General features: G+C 31.3%; 1 protein-coding gene across 1 annotated transcript in view; it reads left to right on the top strand.

Annotated features, from left to right (window-relative positions):
- Window positions 1–13135, top strand: part of LOC106466541 (mitochondrial fission 1 protein-like) — a 28642-nt gene that overhangs the window by 14074 nt on the left and 1433 nt on the right. The window contains exons 4-5 of the mRNA XM_013926833.2: window positions 3163–3268; window positions 9857–9967. Coding sequence (XP_013782287.1) covers window positions 3163–3268; window positions 9857–9945 — 195 coding nt within the window. The 3' untranslated portion in view covers window positions 9946–9967. The remainder of the gene's footprint in view (window positions 1–3162; window positions 3269–9856; window positions 9968–13135) is intronic.

Below are 13135 nucleotides of genomic sequence, written 5' to 3'. Positions count from 1 at the left end.
TCAAATGTGGCCTAACTATGACATGTATAATGAAATTATAACTTCTTTAGACTTGTATTCAATATTTCTGTAGATACAGCCTAATGTCCTATTTGTCCTACCACAAGCACCAGATTTTTGTTTTCCCCCTTTAAGTGCCTCCTATTTGTGGTAATAGCTTAACAGTTTAATGGTGTTACATATTGTCAGATTGTTATTAGTCCATGTCTGGTAAATTCTGACAAATGCAGGTAAACAAGTAAGCTATTCAGCAATCATCATTTTCTTTGAGCAGTTAAATAATAATGAATATCAACTTGCTGTAACTTGTTCTATTAAAGGGATCTTACCCTAATTTGTGCATGCAACCAGGATTTTTTAAGGAGGGGGATCAATTTCAATCTACGAGAAGGAAAACCTCTACAAATGCAAGAATATAATTGATAAGAAAAAAGCATATTTATCGTATCATTGAAAATACTTATTGTTTTAAAAGTTATCATATAACACAGTATGAAATTTGTTTGGCTTATACTTTTTTAATTGTTTATAAATTGACTTCAATTTAAGATTATTATTATATAAGGTATATAGATACATAATGTATATCACATGAAAATGTTAAACATTATAATATATAATTGTTTTAGAATAAGAGTTGTTTTACTAAACTAATATTAAGGATATAAGATGATACCAAGATAAATTATCTGGGAATGCATATCAGAGCATTTTCTTATGAAACTATGTTTGGAATGCAGTTTCATGACTGGTACAAAGTCTCTTAATTTTATTTTCACAAGCAGTTTATAAAGAAAGTGAAAAAGCAGATTAGACATGTAGTTCAAAATTGTTTGATAATTTATTGTATCACATTTATATAAAATATTACTTTCCATGTAATTAAAATTAATTAAAATGTAGATTTTAAGTATTATTAACTAAAAGCAAACAAGTATAATGCTAACTAAGACCATTTTTAATATCTTCCTTACTGTTTCATTGACATGTGAGTTGTCTGTTACAATGATTTCTAACTTCAAGTAATCCTGAAGGATGAAATCATATTAGCTTGACATGAAACTACACGAGGCCAGTAATAACAAACTTCCAAGTGAAATGTACGACTGTATAAAGTGGTCCTAAATCATTTAGGTTTAAACTATAACCAAGTGCAGAAAATTTATAAATTTTATCCACCACTTAATCACAGTATGTCACACTAATTGCACTGAAATAGCGTTATGCAAAAAATAACTTGGAATACATTAATCACAAAGTGAATGATAAACAGATCCTGGTGCAACTATTAAGAACAACTGTTACTTCCTATTGTATAACTGTTTTCATGTGGCATAACTGCCAGAAGTTTAATTGATAGCAAGTCATACAAATGGTGAAATGCATACATGTGATCCTGCAGAAAAGAGCAATTTTTACAAAATAATTTTTAAGATATGTGGAAGTATCTAATAAACATATTTGTTATACTCTTTATTTTAATTGCATTTCCTTGCATAATGAAAATAAGGTTTTATTGTTTTTAAAAGACTGTTGATTTCTTTATGTTAATGTATGAATAAACATTATTGATGTTTGGTATGATCATGCATGGCATATAGTTAGACAATCCACTGATTTTCTAATTGATAATCTGCTGAAGATATATTTAATTCTAACAAACAAAATAGTAACTTGATGTATAAAAGCTAAGTTACTGCATTGTCTAAAGTAGGGGTTCACAAACTGAAGACGTGGACCCCTTGGAGACCATACGAAGATGTATAAATATTTTTTGATGTTCAAGTCCACAAACCTTCCTCTTCATTGCATGCATACCCAAAGTAATGGAACACTGGTTATATTTATAATCTGTAATAAGAAAGTAATACATACCACCAAGATAGCATATGGTGGTTGTCTTGTGAATTAAGGATCATAGGTTCAATACCTGTTGCCACCAAACAGATTAGCCCTTGCAGCCATAATGGCCTTATAATATCAATAGTGGGGTTTAATGCAATTATTTGCTGGTAAAAGATTAGCCTAAGAGTTTGTGGTGGGTCTTGCCATTTGATTGCTTTTCCTCTGGTCTGCAGTTCAAAAATTAGGGACAATGGCAGTTAGCTGTAGTAACTTTGCCTCAACTCAAAAACAAATATGAAATCCCTACAACTGAAAGTGCAAGCATCTTTGGTAGCAACAAGGAACAAACCTGAGACTTGAAGCACAAGTTAATCCCCACCACACCCCAAATCACTGAGCCATGCCAGCTTGAAGCTGAACAGATTGGAATTAATAAAAAAATAAAGAAAAAATCATATTTGTAATATTTCTATTAATTGAGTATTTTCATGAGTAGAATCACTAAGTGATTAAGCTGAACAAACTTAAATCAATTGAAAATAATAATGAAAAATCATAATGCCAATATTTCAATTACTTGAATATTAGATAGAAGAAATAATTGGAAAACTAGTTTTGATTATTTGATAATTTTCATCCCATTAATCAATTTGATCTTAATTTGATTATCCAATTATTGTATGTGACACTAATCAATTGTTTGAGTTCATCACTTAATTCGCAAAGAACACACCTTTAGTCATTCTACTGTAATAATTTATTTTCTTGAGACAGTGTTATATATAAAAAAATTTATACCATATAATTAATAATCTATTCTTAGACTAACATTGTTTAAAATTTATGTACTTTTTTATTAAAAGGTTTTAAAACTACCACACATTTCCATATAATATTTCAGTTGTTTTAAGATAACAGATAGCCTTAAGCAGTGTGAGTTTTACATGTACCGAGTTATTGTGCAAAACTCTACTATATCCATTTCTTGTTATTAAGTAGTAGTAATTTTGTTGGAAAATATTACTATTAGGTATGTGATTTTTTTTTAGTAATAATCCTTTCAAGTGATTGCGGTGGTAAATTTTTATGCCACAATCTTTTCTTGTTAATAGGTTGGCTTGTGAGCTCATTTTGTGTGCTTAATAAATAGTGTATAATTTACTTGTGAATAATTGATACCATAGTAGGTGGAATTCTTTTTTCAACTGTTAATAACAACTGTTCTACAGTCTATCCTAAACCTATTTGTTTACAGATATCATGTATGGAAGATATAAATATTTTGGAGATAATAAAATCTTGTAAATATTCTAATAGGAATATAACACTGCTCTAAGATATGTCAAAAACTTCCTTAGTGTGGAACCAGCAAATCGACAAGCTCAAGAATTAGAGGCATACATTAAGAGTCGTATGAGGAAAGGTAAGGTTATCATTTTAATACAAATTTTTTATAATATTTTTTACATCTAATTAAATATTTAGGTCATGAGTGGTCTAGTGGTTAATATGCCCAGAATGTGTGAATTCAAGGGTTCGTGGTTCATATCCTATTGCTGCAGAATTGCACTCCATGCTTTAGTGCTGTGGGTGCACTATAAGAGTGAGGGTCAGATCTCACTATTCACTTAGATGAGTAGCCTAAGTGTTGGTATTGAACATCTGCCTTCCATCTAGCCTAGCAGCTGAAAATTAGGGACAACTATGCATAAATAATCCTTTTATAGATTTTCATTAAAATCGTAAGCAAAACATAGAGAAATTTAGTTTTCTCTAATAGTTTTATTGTAACACTTAGTCATCTTGATTAGATTTTGTATCCCACTTTTTTCATTTTATTACAGATATTGAGTACATTATATTAAAATGATTTTGGATCCTTAACAATGGTCCTACAGTGTAGTTTCTATTGCAAAAGGCTCCCTTGTGAGGCTGTAATGTTCAAGATGTACCACTCCTCTCTGCATGCATTTCATAATTCATCTGGTGTATAAGAACAGTAGTTTTCTAGCACTTGCTTCAACAGTCCAGTTGCACAGAAATGCATTTGTGCTGTATCTGGCAACTCAACTAGTATACCATAGTATGGAGCAGCTACTTGAAGTATGCGATGATTGAACTACTATATTACAGAAGCAACTTGTGTGCATGTGACTTGTATCTTTTCCAGACAAAGATCATTCTTGATTGTTACATATTGTTGCCTGGGGCACGTTGATGGATCTTTTGACAGACCTTTGTGTTCGTTGATTTTAAACTGTTACAAGACACCAAACTTTGATTACTACATCTAGGGTGAACTTTTTGCAAGTCTCTTTCTAGATGGTTCTGGTGTCCCAAATTGGTCGATATTCCTTTCTTTTTTCCAATTCCATTAAGTGCAAGGAATATCCCCATATTGAAAACTAAATCCTCCATCTGAATACATCTTTATGGTCTTAGTCTATAAGTATTTTGTGTCAGAAAGGGCTGTTACAAACTCTTCCCAAATGACATCAGTTTCTGGTGGCATCACACTACCTAAGAAACACCAAACAATATCAAAATGTAATTCTGATACATGTCATTCCACCACAACATAATATTGATTGTGGTTGACACATGTCTTGCTTATTTGCCTATTCAAAATCATTTAATATAATGCACTCAAACCTCTATATGTAATGTGCTGTATATCAAGATGTTCTTTGATACATAGTTTAAGCAGAGCATTTATATCAAGTTGATTGGCAACTGCCTATTAGAGAAACATTTGTAGAAATATATTGGTGACTATACAATCTATTTATGCATCTCAAGTGTAGAGGACAATGTTTTGAAAGGCTTCCACCTTTTGTCTTCAGGTCATATTTGCTTTTTTTTTTTTTAACTTGACAGGTGTTTGGTTTGGAGGAAGAGATTGTAACTGAATAATTTGCAAGCTCTTCCCAACTGGGGAGCTTAGGAAACAATCATTTTCCTTCACCTCATACATGGAATGTGTTGTTAATCCAAAAGAAATATTGATTGGAAATGGATGTTAATTACAGGTGAAAGAAAGCTGTAGAAATGACAGTGGAAATCTATGAGAAGGGACTGGAAAGAGTTGTAGATCTCGGTTTATGTTTTCTGATGTTCTCTTCAAATGCCTTCTTATGTAGTTTAGGCTAAGGTGGTGACCAAAGCAACCAGCTTGTTCAGTGAAATATTATTGATACTTGATTGATTAATGGTATTAGAAAATAAATAGCAAGTGACAAATGGCCCTTCTGAAAGGGTGGAGACCAAAATAGGTCTAATGGCCAGGTAATTTTGATGTGGGGGGGGAACCGAAGTGCCTGGAGAAAACCCACTTTCACAGGACAGATGCCGATTAACTTATCTGTCTTATGCTGAAGCTTTAAATAAAAACATGAGAGATTAGTGACATATTCAATTACAGATTTGAAACCTTGTTGTATGTGTTTTATTTTTTCAAGCGTTTTTCTTCATGAGTGATTATAAGGTGACATATTTAAAGGGAGCACTTGTGGTCTTATGCAATGCAGAGGTGAGTTTGTTTCTGTGTTCGACTTTGTGGTAATAACTGTTAGCCAGCTTTGAGAATCTATCTCTTAGTAGGGATAAATTACTTGATTTATGTATGTAATCAACAGGGGTGAAATTTGGAAACCTTAGGGCTAATTTTTGTTGAGATTGTAGTTTATTCATGTTGTATGTTATCTGGCAGCCGTATTCTGAAAGCGGGCAAATGAATATTTTATGTATTTTAAGAGACGTGGCAGGAGTGCAGTCTATGTGTTTTCCAGTAATGAGTTTGATATCATTAATTAATATTATTAATCCATCTGCATACATTAAAATAACATTGTTAATTTTCCCACTGATTTTGTGTGCCTATCTTCAAAAGTGATTTCAGTAACTGTTTGAATGTTACAGTTTATTCTAAACTGTAAGCATCTTTATCATATTAATGGCAGTAGCTCAATTAACTTGAATGACTTTTATAATGTACCAAAAAAAGTAATCATTGGTAATAGTATGAAATTGCTTAGTTACATGTAAGGAAGCTGTCGTGCTGATGTCGCTGGACTCACCCAGAGGACTTGTCCCGAGTGGCTTAGATGCTGTGCCCCCGCCTGTATGTGCTCCACCATTTCCGTATTCATGGCGTGTTAGATCCCACTTTTGTCCCCATTTTCTTGTAATAATAATTCATGATTGTGTGGCAGCTAAGCATCGGTAGAATTATCGATGTACTGCTGTCTATGATGATGAGTTACATGTAAGGTTTTCTTTTCATCTGAAGCATTTATTTATTGTTTATAGGCACATTGATATTTTCAATGTGCTTGATCCATGTGAGATGTGTATCATAGGTTATGCCCAGGAATTTGATTTATCTGTTTATCTTTACTTCAGCTGTTCTGATTAACAGGACAGCTCAAGTAAAGATAAACAACACATTATCAAAATCATTTAACATAATTGCAGGAGTGCCACAAGGCTCCGTCTTGTCACCACTCCTTTACATTATTTTTGTTGACGATATCCCCTTCCAAGATCTGACTTATACTAATCACTCTCAAAATGCTGATGACATTGGCTGTCTGGTGCATATCGAGATACCTTCTTTTAATCGCTGATAGAGCACAAAAATCTTTAATCGTCATCACAATAAACGGTGCAATAAACGAAAAGTCATACTCAATTCCATTAAAACACAAGCAATCGCCTTTTACAGAAAACTTAGAAAACAGGTGAAAAACAAACAAAATTAAACTGAAAATAGAAACTACTGAAACTACAATGTCAGTGGGGATAGTTGGGTATTAGTGATTTTGTGTAAAACTATCCCTTATGAACTGAAATTTGGGCATGCTCTAGAACTTGTAGCATGGGTGCCCTGGTAGTTGGCACAGTGGATGTGGTCTTGATTGTTCGGGCACTGGACTACTTCATACTGCCCAGTGCACCTAACACATTTAGGGGGAGCAGTGCCGAAAGTTTTACTATGCTTGAATTTCTAGCAATTTTAGTATTGGAGGATTTGTTTGGCTGGTGTTTTCACTGGCTCAGTAAAGTGTTTTCTGAAGAAACTGTTTGTCAGAATTTGAAATATATAATTTTTCTTTTTTTTATTAATTGTCAAAGTCAAAAGGCTTTTAGTTATATTTCTTAATAGTATAAATAAATACTATGTTGTTGTTGGGTTAAGGATTCTTCTACAGTAGGTGTCTGTGACTTGTTAACGATAAATGAACAGTGCACTCTTCACTTGTTTTCAAAATAATATATATATATATATATATTTATATATATATATATATTTGGAACAGGTAAAACGTATGTACAACAAATCATTCAATATTATAGATATTATAGACATCTCATAAACACTATATACATAGTTCTCTCCTTCTTGTCAAAAGTCCACTTGGGCCTATTCAATTACTTTGGAATTTCATTTGACAAGCCAAACTATTTTCTCTATTACTATTGCACTAGTATTCTGTGTGTGATTCACTTACAGTTGTGGAGCAAGTTACTGTAATTGTTTGGTATTCTTTCTTCTGAAGATCCTCTGTTCCTTTTATCAAAGTGTACCCAGGCTGACTCAATTACTTTAGAACCATGCTTTGATAGAATAAACAATTTTTTTTTATCTTCTTTTCTACTGTTAGTCTTATTAACATATTAAACATTAGGCCTATGTCAATTGTTAGGCCTATCATATTTAGGGTACTTAACCTTTCCTTTTCTAACTTTACTTTCTCTTGCTATTATCTGTCTGCTGCTTCCTACTCGTCTCATGCTATTTATATCTTTATCACCTAATCGTCTGTCTGCCTTCTATATTCTGGATGTCAGTGTATTGCAGGCGATTTGCAATAGTCTCGACATCAATGAATTATTAACAAAACCTCCTACAATCATCTGCTTTTAACTCTTATTATAACAAAAACTAAACAGTAATAAGCTATTCACTCACAAAAACAAGTCAATCAATAACATCTAAACTAAATAGTCTTTTATATCATGACTGATCTTTAGATTCCACAGTTACTTTATCTAAGGGTGTTATGTTTTTGGTTTTGAATAAAGTTATTCTCTCATCCTTAATGAGAATGTAGCCTTGAGTTTTGAGTTCATTACTGATTTCATTGTCAAAGTCAATGCCTTTAATTACTATTTCAGGTTGTGAACTGGTGTGTTTGGACAGTGGGCTAAAATGTGTGCATAGTTATTTGGTGTCATACATTTTATCAGTATCCCACCTTTCAGTAGGCTCCTGATGTTTTTAAAAGAGAGGTCAGTGAATGTTTTCCTTATTTCGGTGACTATTTCTGGTATCCCTTCAATGATGGTCATATGTGCAAGCTAAAGCAGGCCTTATATAGTATCCATGTGTATTGAAATGGATGTGCTTTGATTGGTTGTTTGTTCCTGGCCCTGATTGGTGGAGTAGCTGGATGTAGATTCAACCAGTAATAGACATAAGTTGCTGATTTCTAAGCCCAATTCTATGTTTAATGAAGGTTTTATTGTGTTGATGTAGAAAGATTCTTTTTTTTTCTTCAAAAATTTGTTTGAGTCAATAATTTTATCTTTGTCCCAGTCTGTTTTGTGTCCAGTTGACATAGTATGTCCTGCAGTGGCTAAATTCTGTGTTTTCATTAGTCTTGTGTTGTCTTTTTGTCCTTTTATTCTTGTCCCCAGTTGTCTTCTCATTTCTCCAATGTAGGTTTTGTTGCAGGAACATAGAATTTCATAATTACATTTTTGTGTTTCTTGTTAGTGGGTTTCTGTTTAGTTTTGACCAGGATAGCTCTTATTGTTTTGTAAGGTTTTCAACAGGCATCTGTATTGAATTTCTTGGCTATACATTAGAGTTTTTTCACTAAAGTTTTGCATGTAGGGGAGGTAAATAGTTGTAATATTATTCTCCTTATCTTTTCTTTCTGTTATGTGTGTTTTTTTTTTGTTGTTGTTTTTTTTCAGGGAATTTGTGAAGAAAGTAGAGGTATAGCTGTTTTATGTAAAACACTTTATGGTGTTTTGGCATTCTGTTTTGATGGGTATTTCATCTCAGATGTTTTCAACTCTGTTGTTCAGGCATTGGATTATATTACAATTTACTGAGTTTAGATGATAGGACTGGAAGTGTAGGTATCTGTCGGTGTGGGTGGGTTTTCAGTATACAGTGGAAGTGTAGGTATCTGTCTGTGTGAATGGGTTTTCAGTATACAGTGGAAGTGTAGGTATCTGTCTGTGTGAATGGGTTTTCAGTATACAGTGGAAGTGTAGGTATCTGTCTGTGTGAATGGGTTTTCAGTATACAGTGGAAGTGTAGGTATCTGTCTGTGTGAATGGGTTTTCTGTATACAGTTGTAGTAATTTTTCTTTTCTGTCTGCTGACATGTATGTCAAGAAATTGTAGGCTGTTTGTTTCTCTATTTTCATGGTGAAGTGATTCTTTTGTTTATAGAATTACAATGTTTGAGGAAGGCTGGTGCGTTTTCATGACTGTTGAGCTAGATAACAAAGGCCTCCTTAACATAGAATGTATAAAAATGTATATTGTCATCTTGGTAGAGAAATGTTTACTAGAAGTGTTTCTTTTAATGCAAGTTTTTAATTCTGACACATAGATGATGAAAGTGACAGTTATATTAACATAAGAATACCATATATTGATAGTGGTCATTGCTATACCAGGATTATATCCATTTACTTTCAGTGTCTTAAATTTAATTGAAAGTTGTTAATAATAGTTTAAAATAGTTATGTATACCTATCATGTTACATCATATTAAATAATTACAACTAATAGCGTGGAGTCTTTGATTTAAACTTAGTTCATATAAGATATAGTTTGTATTATAAAACATAAAACAAACTTTTACATGTTCTAAGTTACAGAACTTTGCCTATTTCTGCTTTACACTTCTGGTAACTTAAAAGTTGTTATATTTCAAATATGTCTTTAAATATGAAAAACTATCATATGGAACATTTCTGTTGTTTTTAGAAGGTTTAATGGGAATGGCCATTGTTGGAGGAGCAGCCATCGCTCTTGGTGGATTAGTGGGTCTTGGAGTAGCTTTATCCAAAAAGTGATGTTGATGACACTGTTTCTTAGGTCAGTTTAGAATACTATCCATAAACAAAGTAGTAAATAATTAACTAGTTTTAGTTCAAAAAATTGTATTGGAGCACAGAATTAAATATTTATAAAAAGAACAATTTCATTTAACCTTCTCATTACAGGCACTGTGGATGACACTGATCTTGTGATCCCAAAGTGACAATCAGAATTTCCATACTATAACTTTTAACATGTTTTGTGTATCTTCACACAATTTGAAAAGCTTTCAATAAACATTTCAAGTTTTTTGTAGACAAAACATCAGATTTTTTAAGTAAGTATTTTTAAAAAAAATTTGTGCATGAATATAAGAAGTAAGAATGTTGACTGTTCTGAGTGCAAAGTGATTTTCATGTTAAAAATTAAGATACTTTTCTTCACCTGAAAATTGTTAAATTAATTTGTATAATTGCTAAAATCTCATGAAGAAAGACCGAACATTTTTTCAGCAAAACTTCATATTTTATGTTATTTTGTTTACCCTGAGTCTATATGCATTAAACCTTGTAACCACTCTATAAAAATATGAAATAAATTTTAATTACACTTTTTTCTTTTTCAAATGATTGCAAATTATAACTGGTTAGTAGTTGTTTATCCTAAATAGCTTGAAGCTCATGACTATACATTTGTTTATACTTACTTTTATTGTTTTATTGCCCTTTGATGTCTAACTAATACTCCTGCCACACAAGTTGTAAATCGCTCAGCAAAGTTGTAGCTCATGTTACTGTATTTAATTACGTAAAATACAAGCTGCTCGTGAGCATATCTCGTTTTATTATTATTTTTCAGTATAGTACCAAATCTAACCTAGAAGTTTCTAATTTTTACATTTTATTATAATAAATAAAGAGTACACATGAAAAACAAGAAATATAGCACTTGCCTGTGACTTTTTTTTGCTGCTGGTTGCCAATAAAATTTAAGCCTACTTTTATATACTAATGATACAAGTATAATAAATAATTTTTATTTACTTAAAAAGTGCACCTAAGAACTCAGATTAAAAACATGCATGAAGCAAACAATGTCCCATAACTATCATAATTTTTTGGCTTTCTAACTTTAGCATAAGAGCCTTTAAATCCTACCTTAAGCTTATCAATCTGAAGGCTGCAAGAGACAAGTTCAAACTAGAGACTAAGTAGGCAATAATTTGTACTTAAAAAGCATAATATAATATGTAATTTGATAGATTAAAATCTTGGCTTTGTATTGGTTATATGTAATATAGTAATATGTCAGAGAGAAATATTGGCAATTTGTGAAAGAGACGATGTGACAGGTAGGCATGGCAAGTGAGTTTGATTTTCTAATATATGACTTTTGTAAACAAATAAGATTGAAGACTATAAAAATTATGCTTTGCTTTAGTAATATCTGTATTATAATGAGTAATTTATGTTAAATTCTGTACTTCTCAGAGGAGTGGTAAATAAATTAGGGAAGAGGAAAGACCTAGAGAACAAATGTCACAATTCTCATACTAGAGGAACTTGAGAATTTTTTAAATATTTTTTTAAATAAGAATTTAAAATTTTTATAATATTAAGATTTAATTCATTAACTATGTTTTGATGCCAAGTTTATTTGTTTAGAATCATTATAAAATAATTTAATTAAATTTTAAGTGTAAAAACTCTGTAAAAGGTTGTGAAGTGCACTTTGACCTACTTGTAACAAGAGGGTTAATGGACAGTTTTCATGAATTTTCTACGTATCTATGCACAACATTAAAATGGCTATCTGTTTGGGACTAGTTCTTTTAAAGTCCAAACATAAATCCTCTGATATTGACAAAATATTTGCTAAGCTTTTTTAGTCTAAGTAGCTATTTTATACAACTGTAGTATTATCTTGTTTTGAAATGTTGAACTAATTTATACCTTGAGCTAAGTATAATATCATATATGATCACAAATATTGTTCACCATGTTCATTTGTTTTCCTTCCATTAGGAAACAACAAATGTGACAGTTTCCTTTACAAAATGCCTTTATGATACACCAACCAGTATACAAATTTCAGAAAAGGTTTAGCTAGTGACTCTTTTGATACTTATTGGTCATTGTCGTGGAAACACTGTTTATAAATATAGTCAGATGTTGTAACGTGTGCAAGTGTATCTTACTTTGTTTATACCACAAAAAATAATATATCCTTGCTCATGTTAAACAAAGTTAATACTGACAATGTATTATATTTTAAAAATTCATTTTGAGGCCTGTATATAAATGTTTGGGTAAATTTCATACATCTTTAAGTGATAAATCTGTTTTTTTTAAAAGGGTGTTTTATTCATAAAAAATTTAAGTGAAAAACTGAAAGAAAATATTATTGAAACAGTGACCCAAAAATAGAACACTTTGACACAGTAGTTGATATACATTCTTGAATTGTCTTGGCTTTACAAAAATAATAATAAAATACATAAAAATAAATACAGGACACTCAAAGCTGGGTGTAGGTTAGTTACTGAGTAACAGCATTTTCACTCAATTTTTAATTTTCAATCTTTAAACAAAATATCAATTTTTCTGTTACTTGGTATTTTATTTCAGTAAGATCAATCTGTTTTTAAAACTTAAGTCTTTTTCAAGTAGTCCTAATCCCTTAGTTATTGTTTAATCTATTTAAATATAGTATTATCCACAACATCATATATTTAACCTATAGTTTTGTTTTTACTTGAACAAGCTATCATTTGATCAGGATTGTTTGTGTTTAGGTATGGTATGTATGTGCAAATGTATTCATTATTTATTTGAAAACATGCCAAGGTTGTAGACTAACTTGTGTGTTTATACTATTTGCATTATGTTAATTATTTACATGTGCTTCTACAAATTTGAAGATATTCCTTAGGATAGTGTTATCATTTTGTTATCCATCAAATAGCCATTTACAGTTCAATATTCAATGTATATATCATTTAGAACAGTTTATCTCTAAACTGATCTATAGTATGACTAAAGTCATACTGAATAAGCTGATACACACGTGTACTTCAGTTTCTCTAGAATTTATGTGTAGAAAACAGTGAACATTAAATATAAAGCTCTAAATTGGATTGTGGTGCTCATAGAAAAGTTAAATTAGCAGAAATTACCAAAGAAAATTACTCAACTGGGGTGGAAATTTTAAACAGTCATAGTTTTG

This window comes from Limulus polyphemus, unplaced genomic scaffold, assembly GCF_000517525.1.
Source record: "Limulus polyphemus unplaced genomic scaffold, Limulus_polyphemus-2.1.2 Scaffold2295, whole genome shotgun sequence".
Classification (NCBI taxonomy): domain Eukaryota; kingdom Metazoa; phylum Arthropoda; class Merostomata; order Xiphosura; family Limulidae; genus Limulus; species Limulus polyphemus.
Note: the sequence above shows the minus strand (reverse complement) of the source record. Positions and strands in the feature narration are given on the sequence as shown.